The sequence below is a fragment of the Aspergillus tubingensis genome (assembly GCF_013340325.1).
Source record: "Aspergillus tubingensis WU-2223L DNA, scaffold_3, whole genome shotgun sequence".
NCBI lineage: Eukaryota > Fungi > Ascomycota > Eurotiomycetes > Eurotiales > Aspergillaceae > Aspergillus > Aspergillus tubingensis.
In genome coordinates this window covers 97,316-121,730 of record NW_023336277.1, presented here as the reverse complement: position 1 = coordinate 121,730, position 24,415 = coordinate 97,316, and the positions used below count along the sequence as shown (strand labels likewise).

At 52.0% G+C, this 24,415-nt stretch overlaps 6 protein-coding genes across 6 annotated transcripts; 5 read left to right on the top strand and 1 right to left on the bottom strand.

Moving 5' to 3' along the window:
• Positions 1 to 13: 13 nt before the first annotated feature.
• Positions 14 to 8,898, top strand: AtWU_01248 (glycosyltransferase family 4 protein; the record flags this gene model as incomplete). Its single annotated transcript, XM_035496362.1, has 8 exons — positions 14 to 82; positions 162 to 251; positions 329 to 1,249; positions 1,311 to 3,191; positions 3,272 to 7,433; positions 7,486 to 7,945; positions 8,004 to 8,214; positions 8,275 to 8,898. The coding sequence occupies 8 exons, from the start codon at positions 14 to 16 to the stop codon at positions 8,896 to 8,898; spliced, it is 8,418 nt and encodes a 2,805-aa protein (XP_035352255.1).
• Positions 8,899 to 9,668: 770 nt separating this feature from the next.
• AtWU_01247 (amidase, hydantoinase/carbamoylase family protein) lies at positions 9,669 to 10,502 on the bottom strand (the record flags this gene model as incomplete). The annotated part of the gene is made up of 1 exon (XM_035496361.1): positions 9,669 to 10,502. The coding sequence occupies one exon, from the start codon at positions 10,500 to 10,502 to the stop codon at positions 9,669 to 9,671; it is 834 nt and encodes a 277-aa protein (XP_035352254.1).
• Positions 10,503 to 11,116: 614 nt separating this feature from the next.
• On the top strand, positions 11,117 to 11,576 carry AtWU_01246 (pyridoxal-phosphate dependent enzyme family protein; the record flags this gene model as incomplete). Its single annotated transcript, XM_035496360.1, has 2 exons — positions 11,117 to 11,490; positions 11,570 to 11,576. The coding sequence occupies 2 exons, from the start codon at positions 11,117 to 11,119 to the stop codon at positions 11,574 to 11,576; spliced, it is 381 nt and encodes a 126-aa protein (XP_035352253.1).
• A 1,200-nt stretch (positions 11,577 to 12,776) lies between these two features.
• Positions 12,777 to 15,948, top strand: AtWU_01245 (DUF3659 domain-containing protein; the record flags this gene model as incomplete). Its single annotated transcript, XM_035496359.1, has 3 exons — positions 12,777 to 12,921; positions 12,976 to 15,356; positions 15,424 to 15,948. The coding sequence occupies 3 exons, from the start codon at positions 12,777 to 12,779 to the stop codon at positions 15,946 to 15,948; spliced, it is 3,051 nt and encodes a 1,016-aa protein (XP_035352252.1).
• A 941-nt stretch (positions 15,949 to 16,889) lies between these two features.
• Positions 16,890 to 22,703, top strand: AtWU_01244 (NF-X1 finger and helicase domain protein; the record flags this gene model as incomplete). The annotated part of the gene is made up of 4 exons (XM_035496358.1): positions 16,890 to 16,903; positions 16,964 to 20,867; positions 20,944 to 21,243; positions 21,291 to 22,703. The coding sequence occupies 4 exons, from the start codon at positions 16,890 to 16,892 to the stop codon at positions 22,701 to 22,703; spliced, it is 5,631 nt and encodes a 1,876-aa protein (XP_035352251.1).
• A 374-nt stretch (positions 22,704 to 23,077) lies between these two features.
• Positions 23,078 to 24,314, top strand: AtWU_01243 (NAD dependent epimerase/dehydratase family protein; the record flags this gene model as incomplete). Its single annotated transcript, XM_035496357.1, has 4 exons — positions 23,078 to 23,545; positions 23,602 to 23,790; positions 23,853 to 24,136; positions 24,191 to 24,314. The coding sequence occupies 4 exons, from the start codon at positions 23,078 to 23,080 to the stop codon at positions 24,312 to 24,314; spliced, it is 1,065 nt and encodes a 354-aa protein (XP_035352250.1).
• Between the last annotated feature and the right edge of the window lie 101 nt (positions 24,315 to 24,415).

Sequence of the window (24,415 nt, the reverse complement as noted above, 5' to 3'; positions counted from 1 at the left end):
GCTGCCTGCCACCATGGGACTGGAATACCTGGGTCTGGATGCCGTGGGATGGCATCGGATGACCACAACATGGTGGGATAAGGTACGTATGAATTCTCTCCTGGGAAAACAAAAACAAATCCCTTGTCTCCCGTCCTTCCTCTGACAATCACAACGTTTAGGTGATAGCAGCATGTTTATTAACGACTATTGTTCTTGGTGCTGTATTCGTTTTGAGCTTCATAGCTCGGAAGATCTACAGAGTCTGGCAGGTACGTTGTGCTGTCGTTCGTCTCGTTTATCGCCGTGAGGAATGCGCTGACGATTGGCTTTTGCGGTGGGAATTTAGAGGCGGCATCAACTCTCCGTGGTCCCAACGGCCATTGCCCGTTATTTGGACCAACTCAAAACAAACAATGCCCCCCTTGCGTCGGAGAAACCGCCCGCGAAGGAGCTTAAATCGTTTGGTGTTTTTCTCGGCGGGTTTTCTAATCCTCCGACACCTGCCGAAGCCCAGTTGCTTTCGCAATGGGATATTCTCGTCGTAGATCCCCTCCAACCCGGGGTTTTGGACGCACTTACGGGTCACTGCACGTCATCGCACATTCTTGCGCGCCTTGACGTCCGAAAGCTAGTGCGCTCTGATGCCTGTCGCAACAATGACGAAGCCCTCCAAGCCCTGGAAGCGGTGGTTCAGACGCTCTCTGGTACGCTCAAGCGCGGCCAGAGTAGCGCATCGCCCTTTCACGGCGTACTTTTGGCCGATTGCCACGCGCATTTCCAACCCGTGATCTTGAATGAATTGGTCAAGTACATGAACCACCTCGGGCTAGCTGTATGGCTGGAATTGGCGCCACCAGCCTACCTCAGTGAGGAGCAAGGCCGGGCCATTAACATGCAGCAAATTCGTGGCGTGGTTTATAGAAATGGTACGATCTTGCGAAATGGAGACAGGCGCAATTATTTCCAGATGGCCGAGATGCGTACTGCCATGCGGGCCGTGGCATCCCAGAAAGCTGTTGGCGACTCGGCTATTGCTATGTGGGATACGATTGACGACAACGTCGAACTCACGCATCATGTTCTCGGACGCAGCTTCAAGTGGTGCAACTACAACAGTGCTTTGTGTTGGATCGCACCCCAATCTGCGCTAACGAATGCGGATATTGCCGCCACAAGAACAGTGACACAGGAGCCCCTGGGGGCTATGATGTGGCTGAAGCGCGGCGAAGTTTTGGAAGCGCACGATATTTGGAGGCTGAATGACAAGGTAAGAGCCCTTACGTGAGCTCGTGGTAAGTGAGCCCGAAATGGAAGCTGACCATCCACAGGTCCGCCAAACGCCGTGTGGATATGACGAAATGTACGAATCGCTGGAGTCTTTTGTTCCCGACCTGAAGACAAGGCTTGCGCTGTCACCCCCAGTAAATTCTCGACGGTCCGACAGTGCAGGCACTGTGATCGAGGGACTCGAATGGTCTGGAAGAACCGAAAGTTCACAAACGGATATCCTGTCCGTCTCCCCTGCTGGAGCAAGCTATACCGGACTCGCATGCTTTCAGATTGGCCTGGATTGCACATTCAAGGATGTCACGGACCTCGTCGAAGGCCAAAGACAAGTTAGAGACCTCGATTTGCTTCAACGCCTCAATGCAGAAGAGATTCGCCAAGTAACCGAGCCATTGCGCTCCTTGCTGAAGGCCCAGAACTCACACACCTATCTTTCGTCGGAACTGCAGTCAATCAAGGACTTGGTTGACCTCCTCTCGGTTTGCAGAGGTGACGACAATGACCGTCTTCGAATTTACGTCGGCTTGCATTCGGGCTTCCGCACTCGTCTTGGAAGTCAGATTTGGGGTCTGCATGATCTCGATTCCAGCATGGGCGTACTAAACATCTATCTGTCGGGAAAGGCACAAGATCGCACTGGAACCATTCTCCACACGTACCTGGCCAACAGAGGGTTCAGCCGCTCTCGCTGCTTCTTGGCAGAGATGGCCTTGGCCGCAGAGAACCAGACGTTATCGGAAACGTGGGAATTGCCTAAGCGTATGGTGGATGATATCGAACAGCTTACCCCGGCAGAAACTTTGGCTTGGCTGCGACGACTGGCCTTGTCGAGCCATGAGGACCCCATGAAAATGTCTGCCAAACTACGTGCCTGTGGTGAATATCAACTTCTGGAAGCCCCAACTCTCGCACAACTCCGTGCTCAGTGCTCAAGTGAGTATCTAGATGGAGAGATCTCGGCAGCGGACCTGGTCTCCTCACGCCTCGCGTGGCTCAGGGAACAGGGCTGTTGGTGTCCTGATGCCTCGGCTGCCGAAGCGCTGTTTCTCGAGATTGATGCTCGGTTGCCAGCTCTTCTTATGAGCGGAGAGGCAGAAGTTCTCGACAAATTAGCCACAGTATTCGAGTCCATTCTTCAGAAGGGCACTATCGACGCGGGTGCCGATATTCTAGCTCTGAGCGTGTTTTGTGCCTTCCGTCGGCTGGCTCTGAACGAGATCTACCTAGAAGTCCTTGACCGCAACCCCCTACCGAACCTCGAGCCCGTGCAAGCAGCGTGTTTTGCGGAGATGTATGCCTGTGGTGCTCGCACGGATATGTACTTTGATATGACACCGAAACGCATGGGTAAAATCATCTGGCGTTGGTACCGCGCATATTATCACGAGCACCAGCCACCTCAACGAGAGGAGATTTTCACCGAGCTGCCGACGGCCTATGCCTCCATGAATGTGGATCTGGACCCAGAAGGGGAAAAGGACACTGCATCGTGGCACTACCGACTCACATTTCTGGGAATCTTTGCTGTCCCTGCACTCATTGATGTCACCTTGTTGACAACGATCGGTCGAGGCCTTTATTTGACTACATATATGAGTGATATCGACAAGACACTCGCCACTACTGCGTTGATGATCGCCCTTCTCGTCTGTGGTGGGTTTGGTAGCTGGATCAGTTCCGGTGGAAGCTACTACTTGTACGCGATGGCGTTCCCAGCTATGAGCATGTTCATCCTGACCCGCTTCATTGCCGGGTTGGCAGTGGCCTTCGTCGGTGGCATCATCGCGCTGATCGTTATAGGTGTGGTCAAGGGATTCGCAGCAGGAATTTTGTTTTTCCTTTACTTTTTTATGCTGTCCACGTACCTTATGACTCTGTCAGCCCTGTCGGTCTATCAGATGCCAGGATACCAATTCCAATCGGTGAGTTGATCATCCCCCTAACCCTCCGCCTCATTTCCCAGTTCTTCATTGTTTGTGCAGGCTAACTAATCATGATCCAGGGACGCACGACGGTCATGTGTTGCATTCCGATCCTCTTCATTTCACCGATCGTCACATTGTGGGTACATCGCGACTCGGTCATTTACCTGTGCATCCTGGGACTGTTCCTCGCTTGCCTCCTTCTGGGGGCGCGGCGGGTCATGGCTCGTTGGAACAGCTGGTATCTGAATATTCCTTGCGTCACGGATACGGAAATTGTCAATTGGTACACACAATCCACATTGGACCACGGATCTTCCACCGAGAAGGTGAAAGACGTTGGTGCAGACGCTCGCCGGGCCCTCCTGGCTAGCGTCCAGAAGGAGAATAAGAAATGGTTTTGGAGCAAGAAGACAACAGACCCGTTCATCGCCAAAATGGCGGAAGGGTATTCTTCCACAACCTTCCTGTTAGGATGGTACTGCCGCTACTCGAGAACCAAGATGCCTCTGGCGTACAGCCCAACATGGAACTTGCAACTCAAAGCGGCGGTTGATACCATGTCTGAAATGCAAAAGGGTCTGAAGATGCACAACGCGTTTCTTCACTGGCGCCACACTGGGTCTGATGTCTGGTGTGGAATCTTGTATTTTGTCGTCGCTCTGTCCGATAAGTGGTCTGCATTGCTAACAGGTGAATCGATCGTCGGTTTGTCTGCAGCCAACAGCGCCAAGTACCGCCTCACGGTCGGCTTTGCTCTCGGCTATTATCTCCTAGGCGCAGTCATCCTTGACGCCGTATCGCAGCCACTTTGGACCCTAGTCACAAAGGCAACTCCTCAGCCTGTCACCTCACTTGCCAGCCTTCGCCAGGTAACTCTAAATGATGCCAAGGCTCGACGGAGCCTTTACTGGAAGAACCTCATGAAATTCTTCTTTTTGCACATTTGGGGTGCAGCGATCACGATGGCCGTTATGTGGACGTTCGAGGGTTCCATGAGCTCCACCATCATGTACCTGTGCTATGTTGGCTGCTATACTGGATTGCTCTGGTATCAGTATAACCGGATATTCACAGGACCTCATGTCGCTGGTGGCCTTGCTGTGGGTTCCATTGCCGGATTGGTTGTAGGAATTATCCTTCACGAAGTACTTCCTGCCTTCCAGTGGAGCAGTGTTATTGGCCTAGCCACTGGTACCTGGGGAACTGCGATCTACACTATTTTCAAGGCTGACATCGGGCTGCCATCCTTCAAGGGATCAGACAACCAATCTCCGCGCTTTGGGGCAAGAGATAAATCCGTGTCCTACGGTGTCAGCACCCTCGAGCCACACCCTGATCTCTCCCAGACAACCATGTCGCAAATGTTCGAAAACGTCCTTATGCTGTCTGAAGAGTTCCGCTACAAACTAGATCCTGCGCAGCATCCTGGTATTGAAGTTATGCAGATTTTGGGATCTGATCGCCATCTTCATAAACCAGAGATTGTCCAGGCCGCTTTCCATGACGCAAAAGACCTGCTTCGACGCGTTGCAGAACTCTGGCAAGCCGGGGACATAACTGTTGAACTAGTTTCTGCCGCACACCTCATTCAACCGGAACAGAAGATTCGTGCCATCAGCCGACGGACAGGAGATCACGTTCACGTTTTCATTGTAATCGGTCCTGATCTCGTGGAATACGACTGGACATCAGACATTCGTCGCAACTGTCAGACAATCGCGGAAGCGGTCGTCCAAGCCACTGCAGAGTTCAAACTGGGCCTTTCCCATGACCACGCTCTGATGGCAGAGCTTCTGATTGTGAGCGACCGGCAGGGCGAGGATATAACCTTGCCCGAGGGCATCAAGCGTCAGCTGGAAGGCAGCTCGACAGAGCGCGCCAGAGTCCTCAACCACGGACAGCAAGTATTGTTGCGTCACATTCTTCTCGGAATGGACTGCGATCAGGAATGGGACCTTCTTCCCAAAGCTGCGAGAAAGCTGCTCCTCTGTCGAGCCTGCGGACAACCATGCCGCGTCAGTCCTGAACAGACTGCCTGGCTCGTCTCCAGAGCAAATGACACGCTTTATCTGGAAGAGTTCATTGCTAGATGGAACCTGGGATTCAAGCTAACAGCTAGCGTGATGTCGTTTGCTGCAGCCCAGGAATCCCATCGCCAAACTCATCATCAGCCGGAATTCATGAACACGAAGTACGACCAGCCCATTCGTGATTTGCTCGCACTCAATGAACACACACCCAGCATCGGTTTCGCCGAAGCGCTTCGCCTTTCGTTTGCTCGGATCGTGCACATTTGGAATGCGTGCCTCAAGTTCCTTGTCATCTCCTTGGTAGCGGATCCAGAATATCAAAGAGAGTTAGACTCAATGCTTCGTGGACAGCCCTTGGTGTTTGCTTGGCCAATCAACCTTATCTTGAACGGTGTCTGGGTGACTTGCAAATCCCTACAGCGTCTCATAATCCCTTTGGTCTTGTTACATGGACGGGAGAAGGTCTCCACTCTATACCGGAACATGAAGGATTGGAAGACAGTGGTCCATCAGGACCGGGTTGTCGTAGAGAGTCTGAGTGGTATCTCGACCGGTTTCTTCCGACACGAAGCAGATGGCACAGTCCAGCTCTACCAATACTCAGGACGTCATGAGCACGAGCCAAGCGATTACAAACAACTCATGGCCATCAACACATACACCGACAAACTTGTGCTCTCACGACGCCAGGAGTACCGTGGTGATACTCTGCTCAATGAGTTCACCTATGAGTATCCAAAAGACAATCGGAGCGGGCGGCCAAAGTTGCCCACGCAGCGACAATGTACCCAGGGCGAGCTGAGCGGCCAGATAGTCCATTATGACAAGCGCGGTTATATGACCTCAGGATCAGCCATGCGTGGTGTGAATCGCCTGGAATTCAACTTTTGGTACCGCAAAGGCGCCAAGTTTGAAGACGAGCTGCTGCGCGCCGACTATACTCTGCCACATATCAAGATCCAGGTGGCCTGGTGTATGCCTCCTCCAAACCGACCGGAGAGGCAGGACAAATGGATCCCTTATCCTCGGGTCACTGATGCGACCTTCATCCAAGGAGATGATACCCACAAGGCCAAGTGGACCTACGACCATAAATTCCACCCGATCATCGCAACAACGTTGAACGGTGAAGCTGTGACCACCCCTGCGATGATCCATGAGGACTGGTTCAAGGTATTGCAAAAGCCCACCAAGTGCAGCTTCTTGGATGACAATCCACTCTTTTCCTTTTCTTCTACTAAGGTGAACTTCGTATCACGCTTGCTGGGCTGGAATGTCAAACGATATCCGATCCCCACCTCGCGTGCCCGTACTCACCTCTGGAAGTCATGGAAGGGCAGCAAGGAGTTCGATGCAATCACAGCGCGATGGCTGGATGAGACCATGCTACGGTCTGACCGTGTGCTCAAGCCATACTGGAGAAGACGCAACCTGGGTCAGCTGGAAGCTGCGGCAGATTACCTCGATGCTCAAGCTGATACAGTTCTCGCTCGGGTGGACATTGACCCCGAAGTCAGCTCCTGGACACCGTTAGCTTTTAAGATCAGTGACCTCTCGAGCTTCGGGCAAGGTGGTGATTCACGCATCAACACTCGCACGCTCTCGACCCAGCTACAGGACAGCGACACCGAGCTACACGTCCTCGCTATGGATACCGGCACTTGGCCCAATGAGCCCGGTGGTGTGTCGGCCTGTCGACGCGATATGGTCAACGATCTCAAAGGTATCCGCTGGCACATTGTAGCTGAAGCAGCGAACGACTATGGTGTACCCCGATTCCAGATCGAAAGAAACGTCCAGTCGCTGGCCGTGCTGCCCCAGTGGGGCTTGGACTTCATGAATCCCACCCATGGCATGTTTCAGAACACACTCGACTCGGAGGTGGTGCAAAAGTCTTACGATACGAGGGTTGCGGATATCGAACGCAACTTCCTTCCAATCCTAACCAGCCTCGTTCGTTGTGCGCGATCCATGAACAAAACCCGGGCGCACATCGAGGAAGCCACCAAGGCTTTGGTAGATCTCAACACATATTTCGAATCGACTCGGAACTGGAATGACGTCTGGATGAGTGACACAGTGAAGCACGCCTGGCGGGAATTATGGCTGACCGAGGACATGGAAGACACAATCCCCGTATCAGAGTGGTGGAACTGCGAGTACCCGACCCTGCAGCAACTGGATACGGCTTTGGATATGTGGCATCGCTGTGAGTTAGCCCCCAGTCCGAGTATTATGACTACGCTGACGTTGAATACTAGACCTTTTCATTTTCTCCATCCCCGTTCCCGAACGGATTCCCGACGTTTTCCAGGTGTCGCATCATTTCACCGGCGCCACGTACGGCGTGATGTGTAAAGTCAAGCGCAAATGTGCCCTTCACGTGTGGGATCACTGTGTCAGCTTCCGAGAAATGACTACCTTCCTGTCGGCCGCTGTTTCCTTCGACTCGACATTTGTAAACTCGTCACTCATTTCCTTGGGTCACCTCGCTTGTATCCTCATCGAACACCATGCGGACGTTGTGCTGCCCTGCGCCGAGTATTTTAACCCTGGCTGGGAAATCGAACTGGGCACATGTGAAGGCGTTTTAGAACATCGTCGGGCCTTCCAGCGCAAGATTGATCCGGTGGTAAACGGAATCACGAACATGGAGAGGTATAAGCCCATCGAGAAGATCAAGACCGAAACACCCACAGTAGTGATGTTGTCGCATATTCGGTATGTATCTGCTTTCCTAATTTTCGCTTGTGAAACTGTAGACTGACCCATATAATAGTTATGTCAAAGACATCAAGACAGCCATCATGGCTACAGACCTGATCGTCAATCAGTGGGGCTTCAAAGACTACCGCCTCCACATTTATGGCGATATGGAACGCGCTCCTGGATACGCGTCGGAATGTCAGGAGATCATTGCCTCCAAGTCGCTTCGAGATCACGTTGTTCTTAAGGGATTGGGTAACCCATCTGTCGTGCTTCAAGACGGGGTAAGCCATCCCACGTTACCATGTAGCACAGTTTTCGATCAATGCTAACCTTATTCATAGTGGCTTTTCATGAATTCATCCACTTCCGAGGGTCTTCCCTTGGCGATGGGAGAGGCTGCACTAACGGGTGTTCCTGTGGTATGCACAGATGTCGGTGCCTCATTCTGTGTTGTCATGAACCGCGACACGGGCAAGAAGTTCAGTGAAGTCGTTCCTCCGAACGACGCCTTTTCCCTTGCATCGGCCCAGATACGGGTCATGGCACTTCTCGGAGAGTGGAGCAAATTCGCGGGTGATGAGGAGGGCTACGTGCCCCCATCTCTGGGCTTGCGTCCATCTCCGGAAGAGGTGCAGCAGATCTCCCAGCGTATGTATGAGAAGGTGGAACAACGTCGCCAATTTGGCATGCAAGGTCGGGCGAACGTGCTCAAGAGCTTTTCCAGTCACCGGTATCTTCGCGAGCACGAGCAGATGCTCTGGCTGGGCAAGTACCAGAGCGAGAGTTACGTAGCCCGTTCCTCCTTGTCCTCCAGCGGTTCCAGCGGGTTCTTCAAAGAGCGGGTCACGGTCGAGCAGATCAACGAGCCTTTATTACCTCCTACTCCTCGGTGGCCAGGTGCCCGGCGGGAGTCGCGCCGTGGCTACTTTGGATACAGCTCATCCAGTACTCAGTCTCTTTGTTGATGGAATAATGACATTTGAATGAGGGGCGCATTTGGAGAAAGGAGGTATTGAGTGAGTGAGGTCAGGAGTTGTACATAATCCCTTTTCCTGTCATCCACTAGTACTTAGTCTTAATCAACATAATGTTAATAGACCATTTGGTACATAATCCTGAACTGGAGATTGGTAAAAGAGGCATTGAGTGCGCGGAAGAGACCGGTTACCTGGCATGGGGGAAATGGTTCGTCTGATTGTAGATCGTAGTGCTTAATGGGAGGACCATGTGGAAAGTGAGGAAAAGGATGAGGATAGAAAAGAGAAGGAATGACCCATGTGTATCTTCATTCACGCCTGATCAGGTGATACGCAGTGTAAAGGAAATTGGCCTTGTTTCTCAGGTCATATCTCCCAGATCTACAGCGAAATAACACCGCCAGAGAACTCCGGAAGTTATCCCAGTAATAGAATATTATTTGCGCGTTCAACGCCTACATTACTCATATTTCACAAAATACTACTTAATACTCATCTTACTGAACGGGCCCAGGGAGAAGCACAGATACTCAAGATACAGAGAACGCCTTGAATTCCAAGTCATGCTTCTACTGAATAATTCATCCCCAAATACCAACGTAAGAATAAATGAATATGATCAACAATTGAAAGCTGAAGACCATTGTGTACTTGGTCAACGCTAGTACACAATTCTGAACATCCGAAGATAACCGGTATGCGCCTGTCTCAATTCCTGCAAGTTCCCAGTCAGTGAATTTCAAACTAGCATAATCGAACTAACACAAAATCCAGAAAGAAGACAAGGAGCATAAGGCTTGAAGAGTAACATACAGAAGCTGGAGCGTAAGATCTCCATGGATCTTAGCCTTGAGCTGTACCTCAACGTCCAAATTCAAGTCTAGACGCAGGCGAAGCTGTTCATCCTTCTTCTTCTCAGTTTGCTGTTGCCCCTGCTGCTGAAGTTGAGTGTCATTTCTACCTCCCATAATGCTTCGCCCAAGGGCCTTTCCTGCCGTGTTGCCGAGCGTACCGACAGCTCTGCCGGCGGTGTTCTGGGCCAAATCGCCAACGCCTTGGGTGAGATTCCCCGGTACGTCCCCGACATTCCCCAAGGCGGGCAATGCCAGCGCCTGTTGCTGCTCACGTTGCTGGCGTCTCATATCTCCTCGCTGGCCGCGTCGACGGGCCTGTCGATAATATGCGTCTGCACTGGCAGGGGACGATGATGATGGGGAGGATATCTGCTCTGTCACTGATACAACGGATCGCTGGCGTTGCAGTGGCTGCTGCTGTTGCAGTTGTGGCTGCAGCTCTCCTTCGCTCCAAGATACCGATTGAGTCTCCCGGTCGAGTTGTGTTTCTTCCGTATCTGGAGACGGATCCATAGTTTCAGTTGCTTCTGGTGCCTCTGCTACTGCCGCTTCACCCGCGTCATCTGCTTCTGCTGGCGGCTTCTCAGATTCTGGGGGAGGATCCAACGGTTTTGATGCTTCCGGTGGACCACCTCGTCGCTGGAGCTTTCGAGGCTTTCGCACCCGATCAGGATTTGAAGTAGAAGGCACGTTCTTTGGTGCGTCAGTGGTTGGACTCTGTTCAACAGCGTTTGCCATTGGCTAGGTGATATACTGTAGATACGCTCGGTAGAATGTGTTGGTGGTGCGATGGGTTAATTGATGGATTATATAGAATAAACAGTAGTTAATTTCCATACAAAATTGAGGTCCCGAATGGCGAAAGACAATATCGTTCTGTTAGGCGTGAGGCGAATGTGAACTGATGTCATGGTCCAATCCCAAGGGGCGATACGATGCCATCCGGGGTTCCCCCTTCTTGAGTTCCAGGGTTCCGGATCTCCCCTACAGTGGACGCGCATTCGAATTCCCCTTCATTTATCGGGTCAACCCGTGATGATGGAATTATTGAATCCATTTCATAGGTCTTAGCAAATGATTGTTTGGTAGCCATGACCCACTGTGCGGTCATCGGTGTCGCGCTACGACTGTACCTTCTGGACTCGGCGCGTACATTCTTTGCGTAGTTCGCCTCCGCGATCGTTCTATACATTAACATCTACTCCTTCTTCGCTTTCTCTTCTTGCGATCATTATTTACCATAGTACCCTTTCATTGCGACGGACTTGATACCCTCAACGACGACTGCAAGGAACACCATTCCCACTGATCAATAGAAAGAACAGCGAAGAACCAGCGACTCCCAAATTACTATGGCCCAACCCGCAGATCCCCAGCCAGCACCAGCTCTACCAGTTAGAACGCAGGAGCGCCAACGAACTCGGCGAAAGAGAGGAAATGCGCTCGACGATCGTGTTCCTCCAAATACTTCAACTGCACTACAACCATTGCGACGCCAAGCATCGCGTTCAACCTCTCCCGCCACTGATGCAGAATCCGTCGTGACAAGGGAACAAGCCAGGCAAAGAGCACGGGGTGACCTAGCGAAGAGAGATCCGGCTGGGCAGGAGATGACCCAGCCGTCGGAGGAAGAGGATACTGGGCTTAAGTTACGGCTGGAGTTGAATCTGGATGTTGAAGTTGAATTGAAGGCGAAGATTCATGGTGATCTTACGCTAGCATTGCTGTGAGTTTCCTTATTTGCTGAGTTCTTCAGCACTTTACTCTCAGAGTTCGCATGTATGCGGAGTACTAATTCCGTGCAGGTCCTAGGCAACGAAGCAGGCTGTTTTAGATGATATAATTATGAAGGTTAATCCTTCAATTTTACACATATCTCACCGAGTCTACGGTTCACAGCATGTATATGGCAGCGTCATAGCATTTACCTTGAGAGAGCACCATTCGTTCAAGTTACGAACGTCATATGGTAGATTCAACTAGCGTCCACTCAGTAAACGATGAAGAGATCGATTATCAATAATAACCATACTTTTAAGATTAACCAGATGTGGGAGGGTACTAATCCATGGACAGTCCGCATCGACGACCAGAGCCCTCGGGTCTCAGATCGCAGCTGCCTGCTGCCCACATCCATGCTCCTCCTGGTTGATAGCTCGTACATTACAAAATATCATTGCTGTGGTGACGGCGGCAAGGTTTAATGCTGAACTCTACTCAGTCAACTAGACCATATTCCTCTGATTCACACCGTGCCGCTGGAATCGCTTGTTCGCTGCCGATCGCGGGGAGTAGTCGGGCGACTGAACCGAGCCCTAGCACGCATTATCGAGCTGAACCTTAATCCTCGATATCATACATGGTCACCATCGATGTAAACCGTGATAACCTAGGAGTTATGTCGATCAAGTGGCTTCCATCCGTGCACAGCCCGACCAAATGAATCCTAGACTTGTAATACATGGAAATCATGACAAAGGTATCTATTCCTATTCGCTATGCGGCTCCCGCCGACGAAAAACGTAGGTATATTCGGAAAGTCGGAGTCAGTTCTTGTATAAGTGCGGGGAAGGTTTAATTTCCCTAACTCCGAAGATGATCAGGCAGTCGTAGCCGATTTGTTTCCTCACTATCCCATGGTTTCTAAAGCGCCACTCACCCACATATCCACAATGTGGAGGGGGACATGGCTTCTAGCAGGCCTTTCGCGGTTGCCGTCTCGTATCTCGGTACCTGGTGATCAGATCGGAATGACGTCTGAGTGATCGTGCTGATGTGAATCTGATCGATCATTACAAACCGATCGACGATCAGTCGATGGAGATATGTGATATATAGTTACTGGCGGAGCTTTGCGGTTCTGTAGTGAAGTTGACTACCATTATTTCTGACTACTGTTGCCTCGGGCATATTATCTACCTTTTTCCAATCAGACAGATCACGAACGCCGAGGGAAATTTCTGAAATCCATTTCTGTACGGTATTGGCGCAGCCACCGACGCAAAATAAACAATGGCGGCTACCCAAGAGGATGCAAGGCAGGTGGAGTCGCTGGGGAAAGGAGATACTCTCAAGAAACCGTCTGCTATACGCAAGAAGGCGCCTCCGAAGCTTGCCAAGCTAGATAAGAAGGAAAAGTGGGATAAGCCTACCTTAGGTTTGTTGGCCAAACGTGGACTAGGTTTAGAAATGTGTATCTAACGTTCGATAGATGAGAAACCAGAGAAAAAATTGGAGACTGAAAACGTGGGAGATGTTGGTGCTGGTAAAATGCCTGAAGCGGGGCTAGAAGAACAGGTAGAGAAGGTTGAGGAAAAAGCAGGAGAGGCAGGAGAAGAAGCTGAAGAAGAACTGGAAAATGAGGACATGGAGAATGAGGAGGAGGAGGAGGTGGAGGAAGAGCTGGAGCAGCAACGTGGGCCTGTCGAACAGAGAGAAGCCATGCCATCAGACACTGCGGCAGGTTCTTCGTCCACCGCGGGGCTAGCGGACAAGGGCAAGGGAGCAGCCGTGCAACTGGGCCGGATCGGGGAAGGCACTGAATCCATGAAGGATCAGGTCCCCGCTGAAATGCCGGATCAAGTGCAAGAGAAGGCTGGAGAAGGCGTACAAGAGCCTACCGAAGGAGTGGTTGAGCCTGAGAAAGAAACTGATCTCGGAGATGGCATACCAGAACCACCAGATGTATCGGAAGTGAAGGAAGCTGCAGTGAGCATTGGAGACCTGAAAGGCCTTTCTGTTGGTGAAGGCGGAAACATTGTCAATGCAGAGGGGAAAACAATCGGAAAGGTTGTTGAGGGGGATCCTGATGACCTTGTTGGTCAGGTTGTTGATGCCGATGGAGAGATCCTGGACGAGGACGGGGACTTGATCGGTCGGGTTGATGTCGTGACTGAGAAAGTCGATGAACTGCCACAGGCCGATGAACTTCCCAAAGCCGAAGAACTTCCCGAGGCCGAAGAAGTGGCAGAACTGCCGCAATTACCGGATATATCGACTCTCGAAGGCCTAAAATGTACGAAGTTCGGCAGTATCTTGGATACTCAGGGTAACCTAGTTGGGGAGTTGGTTGAAGGCGATGCAAAAAGGATCTTTCGAGGAGGCTTTGAGCTTGACGATAAGGGCCAGTTCTGGGACCACCGCGGTAATGTCATTGGCAAGGTACAGCCTGTTCTACCAGAGGCGGAAGAAACCAGCATCTTCGAAGGAATGAAAGATTTGTATGTTGACAAGGAGGGATGGGTGCTAGATGACAACGGTCAACGCGTTGGACAGGTAGTTGAAGGGGATGTTAAAAAGCTCGCAGGCCGCGCGGTTGACGAGGACGGCGACATTCTCGATCGGCATGGGAACCTGCTCGGTCACGCAGAACCCTGGCAGGAGCCAGAAGAAGTTGCGGACGAGGTAACGGAGGAGAAGCCGGATCTTAGTTGTCTGGCAGGGCTTAAGCCCACCAAGCTTGGCCTCGTGATTGGGCCGGACCAAGTGCCTCTGGGCAGAGTCGTTGAGGGCGATCCCAAACAACTTGCCGGCCGAACCATTGCGCCGGATGGTCTCATTTGGGGCGACAACGGGGAGGTCATTGGGCAGGTGGACCTGATCCCCGAGAATGAGCGAAAAGATCTCAGCCGGCCATTCCAGGGATGCACGGACCTGATGGTGAATGGATCTGGTTGGGTGGAGGATGGCGACGGGAACATCCTGGGTCGTGTGATCGAAGGGGATCCCCAGAAGCTCCAGGGATATGATGTCGATGAGGATGGAGAAATTGTGGACCAGCATGGGACTGTCTTGGGGCGAGCTGCACCATGTGAACCCCCTGCCGAGGAGGTGGAGGTACCCGATCTGTCTGCATTAGCTGGCAAAGTGGTAAACAAGATGGGCAATGTCGTGGATACGAACGGAGTGGTATTTGGACGGTTGGTGACAGGTAACCCTCGAAAGTTGGCGGGCAAATCCGTGGATGAGCAGGGTCAGGTCTGGGATGCTGCGGGCCACGTTGTCGGCCAAGCCGAACTCATTCCCGATGCCGAGCGAGAGCGGCCAGAGGGACCATTCAGCGGCCTAGATGGCTTGACGGTGAATAAAGAGGGACAGGTTGTCGACCCGAACGGCACACCGGTTGGTCGTCTAGTCGAGGGGGACCCTAAACGCCTTGCTGGGCGCGCCGTGGACGATGATGGAGAGGTCCTTGACTCGGCTGGGAATTGCATTGGCCGGGCTGAGCCGTGGTCTGCTCCAGAAGAACCGCCCAGTCCCATGGCTGGCCGTAAGGTTAACCGGGAAGGAGAGGTCCGCGATGAAGATGGCAATCTCATTGGCAAGCTCACTCAGGGAGAACTGTCGAACCTCATCGGCCGAACGATTGACAAGGATGGCTATGTTGTGGACAGTGCCGGCAATAGGATCGGGGAATGTACCTTGCTGGAGAATATACCCCCAGAGCCAGAGCCCGAGGAACCGGAAATGTCCCCCGAAGAGCGCGAGCAGCTGGCTCGACAGGAAGAGGAGAATGAGCTGGCCAAAAAGATGTGCTCAATTGTTCAGCAAGCTCTGGACTCCTTGGAACCGATGTGTCGAATGATCACTCAGGTATTCACCCATCCATTTGAAGAGCATACTTCTAATAGGAACACTTTGCTGACGCTGATTCGAACAGCATATCGAAAAGGCCAATAGTACACCCAAGGATGAATTGGATGAGGAAGCATTGGTCAAGGAGGTAAAACCGTTGATTGAAGAGGCTGGCACCATTCTGCAGGAGTGCAAAGGAGCCCTGCGAGCGTTGGATCCGGATGGCCACATTGCTGCCAACGCCAAAGCCCGCAGTGCCTCCCAAGAAGCCACTCCACAGGAGCATCATCTGGCGGAATTACTGAAGGACTTGACACAGCTAGTGACGGAGACGATCGAACGGGGTAAGAGTATGATTGCCGACATGCCCCATGCGAAGAAAGAGATCAACCCGCTCTGGGCGCTGTTGTCCGAGCCGTTGTTCCAGATCATCGCGGCCGTCGGTCTCTTGCTCAGTGGTGTTCTGGGTCTTGTGAGTAATCTTCTGAATGGTCTGGGTCTGGGAGGCCTTCTTCAAGGGTTGCTCGGTGGCTTGGGCGTGGACAAGCTCCTGGAGGGTCTGGGACTGGGGACCATCACGCAGGGGATCGGGCTGGGTGGAAAGAAGTAGTGCAGTATATCTGTATATATTTGACATCTTAATTTGGCTTTAATCTGGGTGATTTTGGGTCTTGTCAGTGATTTGGTTTCATTGCTTTGGGAACAGCAGAAAATGAGGTGGAAGTGGAGGGCAAAAGGATGCGGGAAGTCTGTTTTAGGGATGCCGAGCGGCCGTACGAAGTGATTTCCGACGGTTGGCCCTGATATACGCAAGGGCCTCGTCAAGACGTGTAATATCATCCAGTCTTTGATGTGCTATTAACCGCCAGCACAAGATATGTATGTCACATGAAATGCACTTATCTCTCCTGACTGATAGAGCAGCGCACCAACTAGTAGCAGCAATGACATCAACTTACATGGCAGCCTTGTGGGAGTGGCTCAGCACTGCCCCTTCAGCTCAACAGCAAGACACTCGCTAGATGCACTAGGCAGTGAATGCAAGTCGAGCTTCCCCAACAGCCACCCAGAACCATTCCATGTGTGATTCCAGTTCCTTTTCTGTTGGCTTCACTGACTGACGTGGGCCAATGATGTTGCTCAGTCTGGCACAACCCAGAGTGAACCGCCGCAGCGACGCGCCCACAAGGCGCTTTCCCTCTCTTAGGTTCCCTATCTTTCCCCTCTCATTGTATCTTTTGCTACACAAGGCTGAGGCAGCTAGTGGTGCCAGCTGAGGAGCTCTTTCACCTTGACCCTTCAGAATTATGAGTTATTAGTACCCGTTTTCTACTTTCCTTTTGGTTTTGTTCAGTTTGTGTTACTCTTTTGTATCGTTGAACCTCGACATCTCCCTCGCCATCGTGGTACTTTCCAGACTGCACCTGGATATCCCCCTTCGCATATTTTCAACTTCAAATCAACTGGTTCATCGGCTACCCTACCTTCTGGATCGGAAAGTCACCTCTCTTGTTATTTTGAAGAAGGATACAGATACCCATCTACATCGTGATGGCCAACCAGAAGTGAGTGCAAGTCACTCACAGACAATCTATACGGAAGAATCACTGACTTATCAGCACCAGAATCTGTCGCGATTTTGCTCGAGATGGGAAATGCAAGTTTCGACGCTGTAAGTTTTCACACGATATTTCCCGCGACAACAACCGTAATGCGCCTCGCCTAAACACGAAAAGACCCGAGCCACCAGCTAGCGAGAGCGACTTTCGTGCCTGGAGACGAAACCTGTGGGACCCCAACCGGGACTATCCATTGGGGCATCGGCTTGGAAGCTTTCTGCGGGAAGCACAACGATTGATCGATCAAGATGTCGGGGTGCAGCAAGAGGTGATCCGCGCCCTGGCCGAGGAAGGCGGCTTGAAGCGCATGAAGGAGTTGATCGACGAAAACATCCTGGGAGCCCGGTCCTCTACACAGAAGTCGATCATTCTCGATCAGCAGGTGGTGCCTTTCCTAAACATCGTAACGCATCCTGGTGTGCGGGACTCCCTGGTCCTCGAACAATCTGTTGGAACGATCTATGCTTTCCTCTATGGCTTGGCCGGGAGACGGGCACTGGACCTGCTGGGTTTCCTGGCAGACATTCTATCATGCAACAAGGACCAAGTCAAAGAGAATCAGATCAACCACTTCGAAATGTCTCTTGTGGCATTCTGGCACATACTCAAGCTGAACTCAGAGGCATACGTCCACGAGGGCCTTAAGCAATTGGCCAACCGCTTCCAGTCCATCGTGAACGATCTTGAAGTCTCGCAGGCGCAAGGTGCTCTGTACGAGGTCAAGGTCTACTTGCAAAAAATCCTGCATCGGCTCGATATCGGTGCGGCACTTCCAAGCATAGCTTCCTCTGGACAGCCCACCCCAGAGAGCGACAAGCTTCCCTCGTCATTCGTCATCCACCGCACTCCCCCGGGGGGCCGCCACAACAACGATTCGGCGGACATCTGCGACATTCAGATCCTGCCCACGTCTGAAGAGATCCTGTCCCCTCATACCGAGTATTTGCCCGTGAAGGACCCTCGACAGTGGCATCTCAGCGGTGTCGCTGGGCTCCTGGACCGCAACTTCCGCTTGCTCCGTGAAGACACGGTCGGGCAGTTGAGGGACGTCATCCACAATCAGCTTCGCCCCGAAAACACAGCACAATCTAGACAGGGTAACCAAGTCCGGACGTACGCATATCCGAACGTTAAGGTGGCTTCCTTGTCCTTTGATCGACATGCAGGGCTGCAGTTTGCGATCCGATTCCGTCAGCTTGCGCAAGTGCAGGGACTGCATGTCAAACAGCGCGAGGAATGGTGGAGCCAATCTAGGCGCCTACAAAGTGGCGCCCTTGTATGCCTCATCGATAAGAGTGGAGGAGACGTACTGTTTTGTACGGTAGCTGAGCCACCCAGGTTGCCGCCCGGCACACCTCAGCCCAAGGATTCGCCGTCTCTTTGGAAGGAGAAAGATGTCTCAACTGTCGCTTTGGAATTCATAGACCCTACAAATCAGCATGTGCAGTTTGTTCTTGATCGATATCGTCCCCGTGGCCCAGTCTCTCCCGTCACCCTAGTGGAGTTCCCCGGCATTCTTCTTCCAGCCTTTGCTCCGACATTGCGCGCGCTCCAAAAGATGAAGCAAAGCGAAGACCTGCCTTTTGCGAACCTGCTGGCTCCGGCGTCCTCCGAAAATTGGGACCAGGTGGCGGAAGTGCCACCACCGGCATACGCTCTCAAGCCCGGGTTCAAGTTCGATCTTAGCTGCTTGATGACCGACGAAGATGAACTGCATCTCCGTCCCGGCCAGGCTTTTGACATGGATAAATTTCATGAGAAGTCCATTCTTGATCCGGCTCAAGCTGTGGGCCTCATAAACACCCTCCAGCACCAGGTAGGCCTCATCCAGGGCCCTCCAGGCACAGGGAAGAGTTACACTGGAGTTGCCCTGATCAAGGTGCTGCTAGCCAATGCGGCCAAAGCCAAAGCCAATATTGGACCAATTATCTGCGTCTGTTATACCAATCATGCCCTCGACCAGCTTCTCGAAGACCTGTTGGAAAAGAAGATTACGACACAGATTGTCCGAATTGGATCGCGCTGCAAGTCCGAACGCGTCGAGAAATACACCTTGAGCAAATTAGCCGACAGGCCTCCGCAGACCAAAGTCGAAAAGAGTTCGATGTATCACCTCTATGTTCAACTCGAGGAGTGTGTAAAGGAATTCGATGCTCTACGATTATATTCAGAAGGATCCGAGGCTAACTTAAAGCGGTTTCTGGAGCGCCATAACCCCAGTCATTATCGCCAGCTTTTCACCAACGACGAGAAGGGATGGATAACTGCGACGTCAAAGGGCAATAATGCATTTCGGCAGTGGATAAACAGAGGAATCAAGTCGACGGAGAAGCCCCGATCTATCGGTATCCTCGAGAATATAAAACTCGAGCAAATGAGCATGAAGGAACGGCAAATGATCTATGAGCACTGGCTCACGGAGAATAGACGTCAGAAGCACGACAAAGCTAAGAACCTGGTGCATGAACAAAAGAGGAGCAAGGAAAAACTGAACGATGTTCGACACGAGGTCGATCTGCGATGTCTCCGACAGGCACAGGTTATCGGGGTTACGACTAGTGGCCTCGCTCGAAATCTCAAGATGCTTCGCCGCCTTCAGTCCAAGGTAGTGCTGTGCGAAGAGGCTGGAGAGGTGTTGGAGGCTCATCTCCTGACAGCCCTTCTGCCTTCCGTCGAGCATGCCATACTCATTGGAGACCACCAGCAACTTCGCCCGCAGATTCAAGATTACAATCTTTCTAGAGAGAACTACCGAGGTGGTGAACAGTACTCTTTGGATCAATCATTGTTTGAGCGACTGGTTGATCCCGGCGAGGATGGCCCAGGGGTGCGGATGCCGTTTAGCACGTTGGAAACGCAACGCAGAATGCATCCTTCCATCGCACAGCTGGTCAGAGACACTTTGTACCCTCGCTTAGAAGATTCTCCCTCTGTTTTGGAATACCCGGAGGTATGCGGGATGCGCCAGAGGCTGTTCTGGTTTGATCATCAACACCTCGAAGCCGACAATTCCAGCACCGATGCGGTAAACACCTCACACTGGAACGCGTTCGAGGTGGAGATGACCACCGCACTAGTCGCTCACTTGATCCGACAAGGCTGTTATAGAGCGGGAGAAATTGCTGTACTGACCCCTTACCTGGGACAGCTCCATCGGCTACGGCGTCGGCTCAGCGAGTCGTTTTCCATCGTCCTCGGCGATCGTGACCAGGATGATCTGGAGGCAGCAGGACTAAATGAATCAGACGCAGGGAATACTCCGGTGTCTCGTACAAATGCACTACAGACCGTTCGTGCAGCCACCATTGATAATTTCCAGGGTGAGGAAGCCAAGGTTGTGGTAATTTCGTTGGTCAGAAGCAATGCCCAGAGACGCTGCGGGTTCCTACGCACCTCTAACCGCATCAACGTTCTGCTGTCCCGTGCAAAGCACGGCATGTATATCATAGGTAACGCCGCTACCTCGATGGATGTACCGATGTGGCGCCAAGTGGTGGAGATCTTAAAGGACAAGGACAACTTTGGCGCCCAGCTCAAGCTACAATGCCCACGCCATCCAGAATCCCCTATTGCTGTTTCGGAGCCCGACCACTTCGTGCAATTCTCCCCAGAGGGCGGCTGCAATCAGCGCTGTGCCAACCGATTGCGATGCGGCCATGCCTGTAAGCAGAAATGCCATTCGACGCTGCTCCATGATGCGGTCTACTGCCAGGAACCTTGCCCAAGACCTTTGAAGGGATGCGATCATGCCTGCCCGAAGCACTGTGGCGACAAATGTCCCCAACAATGCCAGGTGATCGTGTTCGACGCCAACCGGAAACTCAAATGTGGACATGCTGCAGTGGAGCTCCCATGTTGGCAGGCGCAAGATCCGACGCAGGTTAAGTGTCCAGTGCCTGTGGTGAAGCAGGTGCGCGGGTGCAAGCACATGGTGACAGTGCCCTGTCATATCAACGTCGAGGATTCCACGTTTAATTGCCCAGCAGTGTGTGGAGCCATCCTGGCCTGCGGACATCCTTGCCGACGCAAATGCTGTCAGTGTACTCGGTATGATGGGGACAACAATGCTCAAGTCAACCATGGCCGATGCGAACAGCCGTGTGGTCGCAATTACTCGGCGTGTGCACATAGCTGTACTCGGATCTGCCACGAGCCGGAGTCCTGTCCTCCGTGTGAGGCCCCTTGCGATGTTCATTGTGGCCATTCCCAGTGCCCCAACAAGTGCTGTGAGCCCTGCGTTCCCTGCGCCGAGACTAAATGCCCATCGTCGTGTCCTCACAGTTCATGTACGCTGCCCTGTGCGGCTCCTTGCGACAATGTGCCTTGCTCCAAGCGCTGCGAGAAACTTCTGCCCTGTGGCCATCAATGTCCCTCTGTTTGTGGCGAGATTTGTCCGCCAGCTCCTTTCTGCCAGATATGTGCTGCTCCAGAGGTCAAGGACCGCGTTGTTGATTTTATCCTCGGCGAGGTATATCGGGAGATAGACCTTAATGAAAACCCCTGCATCTTTCCTCGATGCGGACATTTCTTGACCATGGAGAGTATGGATGGCCAGATGGACATGAAAGGACACTATGAGCTGGATGCCGACGGTAAACCAGTCGCGATAACCGAGTCATCCAGGCCATTTTCCGTCGAGGACGTCAAAAGATGTGCCACCTGCCGGGGATCTTTACGGGATATTTCTCGGTACGGTCGGCTGGTACGTCGGGCCATGTTGGATGAGGCCACAAAGAAATTTATCTTGTACCTCAACAATGAATACGTTCCAATGGCCCAGGAACTGCCAAAGCTGGTTACCGCCCTACCTGAGGCCAAGAATTTAGCTGGGTCGCTGGCAATGTTCCAAATCGGTGAAGCCATCCGGGTTGATGGTTCTGGTAACCAACAAATCAAACGCTTGGGGGATCTCATGAAGAAGAACAAAATGAATCGCTGGGATGGACTCCTCCAATTGAGGAAGCGCATGGTCAAATACTATTCCAGGGTTCAAGTCGAAGAGCAACCCTTCAGTCGCGTTCAGTACCTGGTGGAGCATGCACGGCGGCAGAAAGAATCCCAGGGAACGTTTAAGTTCAATGAAAGTGTGTTGCAAACGAAGGGTGTTTTGCTAGCACGAGCACTTCTCATCCGGTTAGACATTGCACTGCTCGGCGACTTTCTCTCGCTTTACAACGTTGCAACTCCACTGTCAACACGGCGTGAGCTTTTGGTCGATCTGCAGAAAAATATGTATGACTGCCACAGCCTCATCCAGCTAGCCGGTGACCTGCATCGAGTTGCCCATCAAGCTGAGGGCTACATCTTCCTGGCGCAGCTTTGTGCTCTGCAGCGATCACACATAAAAGATGTATCGGATGCTGAGCGTCGGCTTACCGAAGGCTGCGAAGCTCTAGATGCTGCCGAGCAACTTTGTAGGCAGTATCCAGGCCAAACCCAGGGGTTTTCGGAAGAGATTGAGAGCGCCAAGGCGATGTTAAGAGGCTCAACTTTCTATAGCGCCGTTTCCAACGAAGAACGAATGGCAGTGATCACGGCCATGAACCGCGAATTCATGGGCACTGGCCACTGGTACTATTGTCCAAACGGGCATCCTTTCACGATCGGCGAATGTGGAGGCGCGATGCAAGTCTCAACGTGTCCCGAGTGTGGTGCCCCAGTTGGGGGCCAGAGACATCAAACGGTCGACGGAGTTACGCGTGCAAATGACTTGGAAATGGGACTAGCAAGTTTGAGACTTGAATGATGTGAGATTAGACAAGGGGATAGTTGAAGTTGTTGGGAATGAGGTAATTGACTAGCTGTTCTATGTTGCTGATATGTCATCTGTAATGTTGGTGCGCAATAGCCCAGAAAATACCGATAAGAGTAATGAGATATATTGCTTATTATTCTTTACCTAGTTGAGTAGGATTTGGCAAATGATATCTTATAAATCGTGAGTCGTGAAGTTCAATGACTTAGGGTGACTCATGTTGGCTCATGTTGATGGCGGATTACTCAGTTGCGGGAATCTCTTACCAATCGTGATTCCATCACCAACTTCCAGCAAGTATAAAATAAGCAGCAACCCAACTACAAATCACCTACCATCCATTGCATATTTCGAAGTACATCAACATGACCACCAGCCGTCCTCACAACATCCTAATTACCGGAGCCTCCGGCTACCTGGGCGGAACTCTCCTCTCCCGCTGGCAAACAGCCCAATTGCCCTCCCACGGCACCCTGTATGCTCTCGTGCGAACTGAGCAACAAAGCCAAGCTGTGCAGCAATACGGCGCGACACCCTTATACATAAACCTCGATGACGACCAGAACATTATCCAGACCATCGTCAAGCATGAAATCTCCATCATCTACTTCCTCATCGACGCCGCCAGCGCCCGCACTCAAATACCCATGATCCAGGCTCTGGGCCAAGTGCGCGAGCGCACCGGGAAAACCGTCCATTTCTTGCATACTTCTGGTGCTAAGCTATTCAGCAGTCATGCTGGACATCCGACTGATCGTGCATTCTCGGATGCTGATCCAGGACTGTATGAGATGCAGAGGACTGCGAAGCCGTCGCATCCATGGCTTGGGCCGGTGAGTGCCATCTCTTTTTTTATCTTCTCGATTGGCTATATACTTACTGGGACTAGGCTTTGGAAGCGAATAACACCGTAATTGCTACTGCAGAAGCACATGGAGTGCGCAGTTACATCTTCATTCCGTGTGTGGTCTACGGCCCGGGAGAAGGGTTCGGAAACCGCATTTCCATCCAGACGGTCGCGATTGTCAAGGCGGCCCTCAAGGCGAACCGCGTGTATCGTGTGGACTCGGGACGGCCGGTATGCATTTATTTCAGGTCTTGTTTGGGACCTTACTCTAGCTAAAGGCTAATGTGGCATAGGTCTGGCCCGTCGCTCATATCCAGGACACCGTGGGTCTGTATCTGGATCTGCTTCGGAAAATGCTCCTAGAGGAAACACTGGATTCGGGTCGACAAGGGTATTACTTGGCTGCTTCCGGCACAGTGGCTTGGGATGATTTGTATAGTGCTATGGCACAAAGGCTGGCTGAACGAGGAGTGATAGAGGATGCGACGGTGGAAGATGCCAATGATGCTGTCCTAGAGGAGATAGGCGAGGCGCTGAGTCGTCCCAAGGACTTTGTGCCTGTAGAATTGGGCGGAGGGTAAGTTTCCGAAGGATTGATACTGGCGAGATGTACTTGTACTGATGTTGGTAGATGTGTGCTGGATGCGCAGCATGGTCGACAGTTTGGCTGGCGGCCTCGGTATAGCCCCGAGCATGCTCTCACCACGGCAAAAGACGAGGTAGATTGGATCTTGGAGCATCTAGACCGGAGTTAAAAGGTGTTGACACCATGATATGAGCGATTGACCAAGAGTGATTGAGGGGTTGTACATAGTATTGGTTGTGATACTATTATTACATATAAACTAAAGAATTT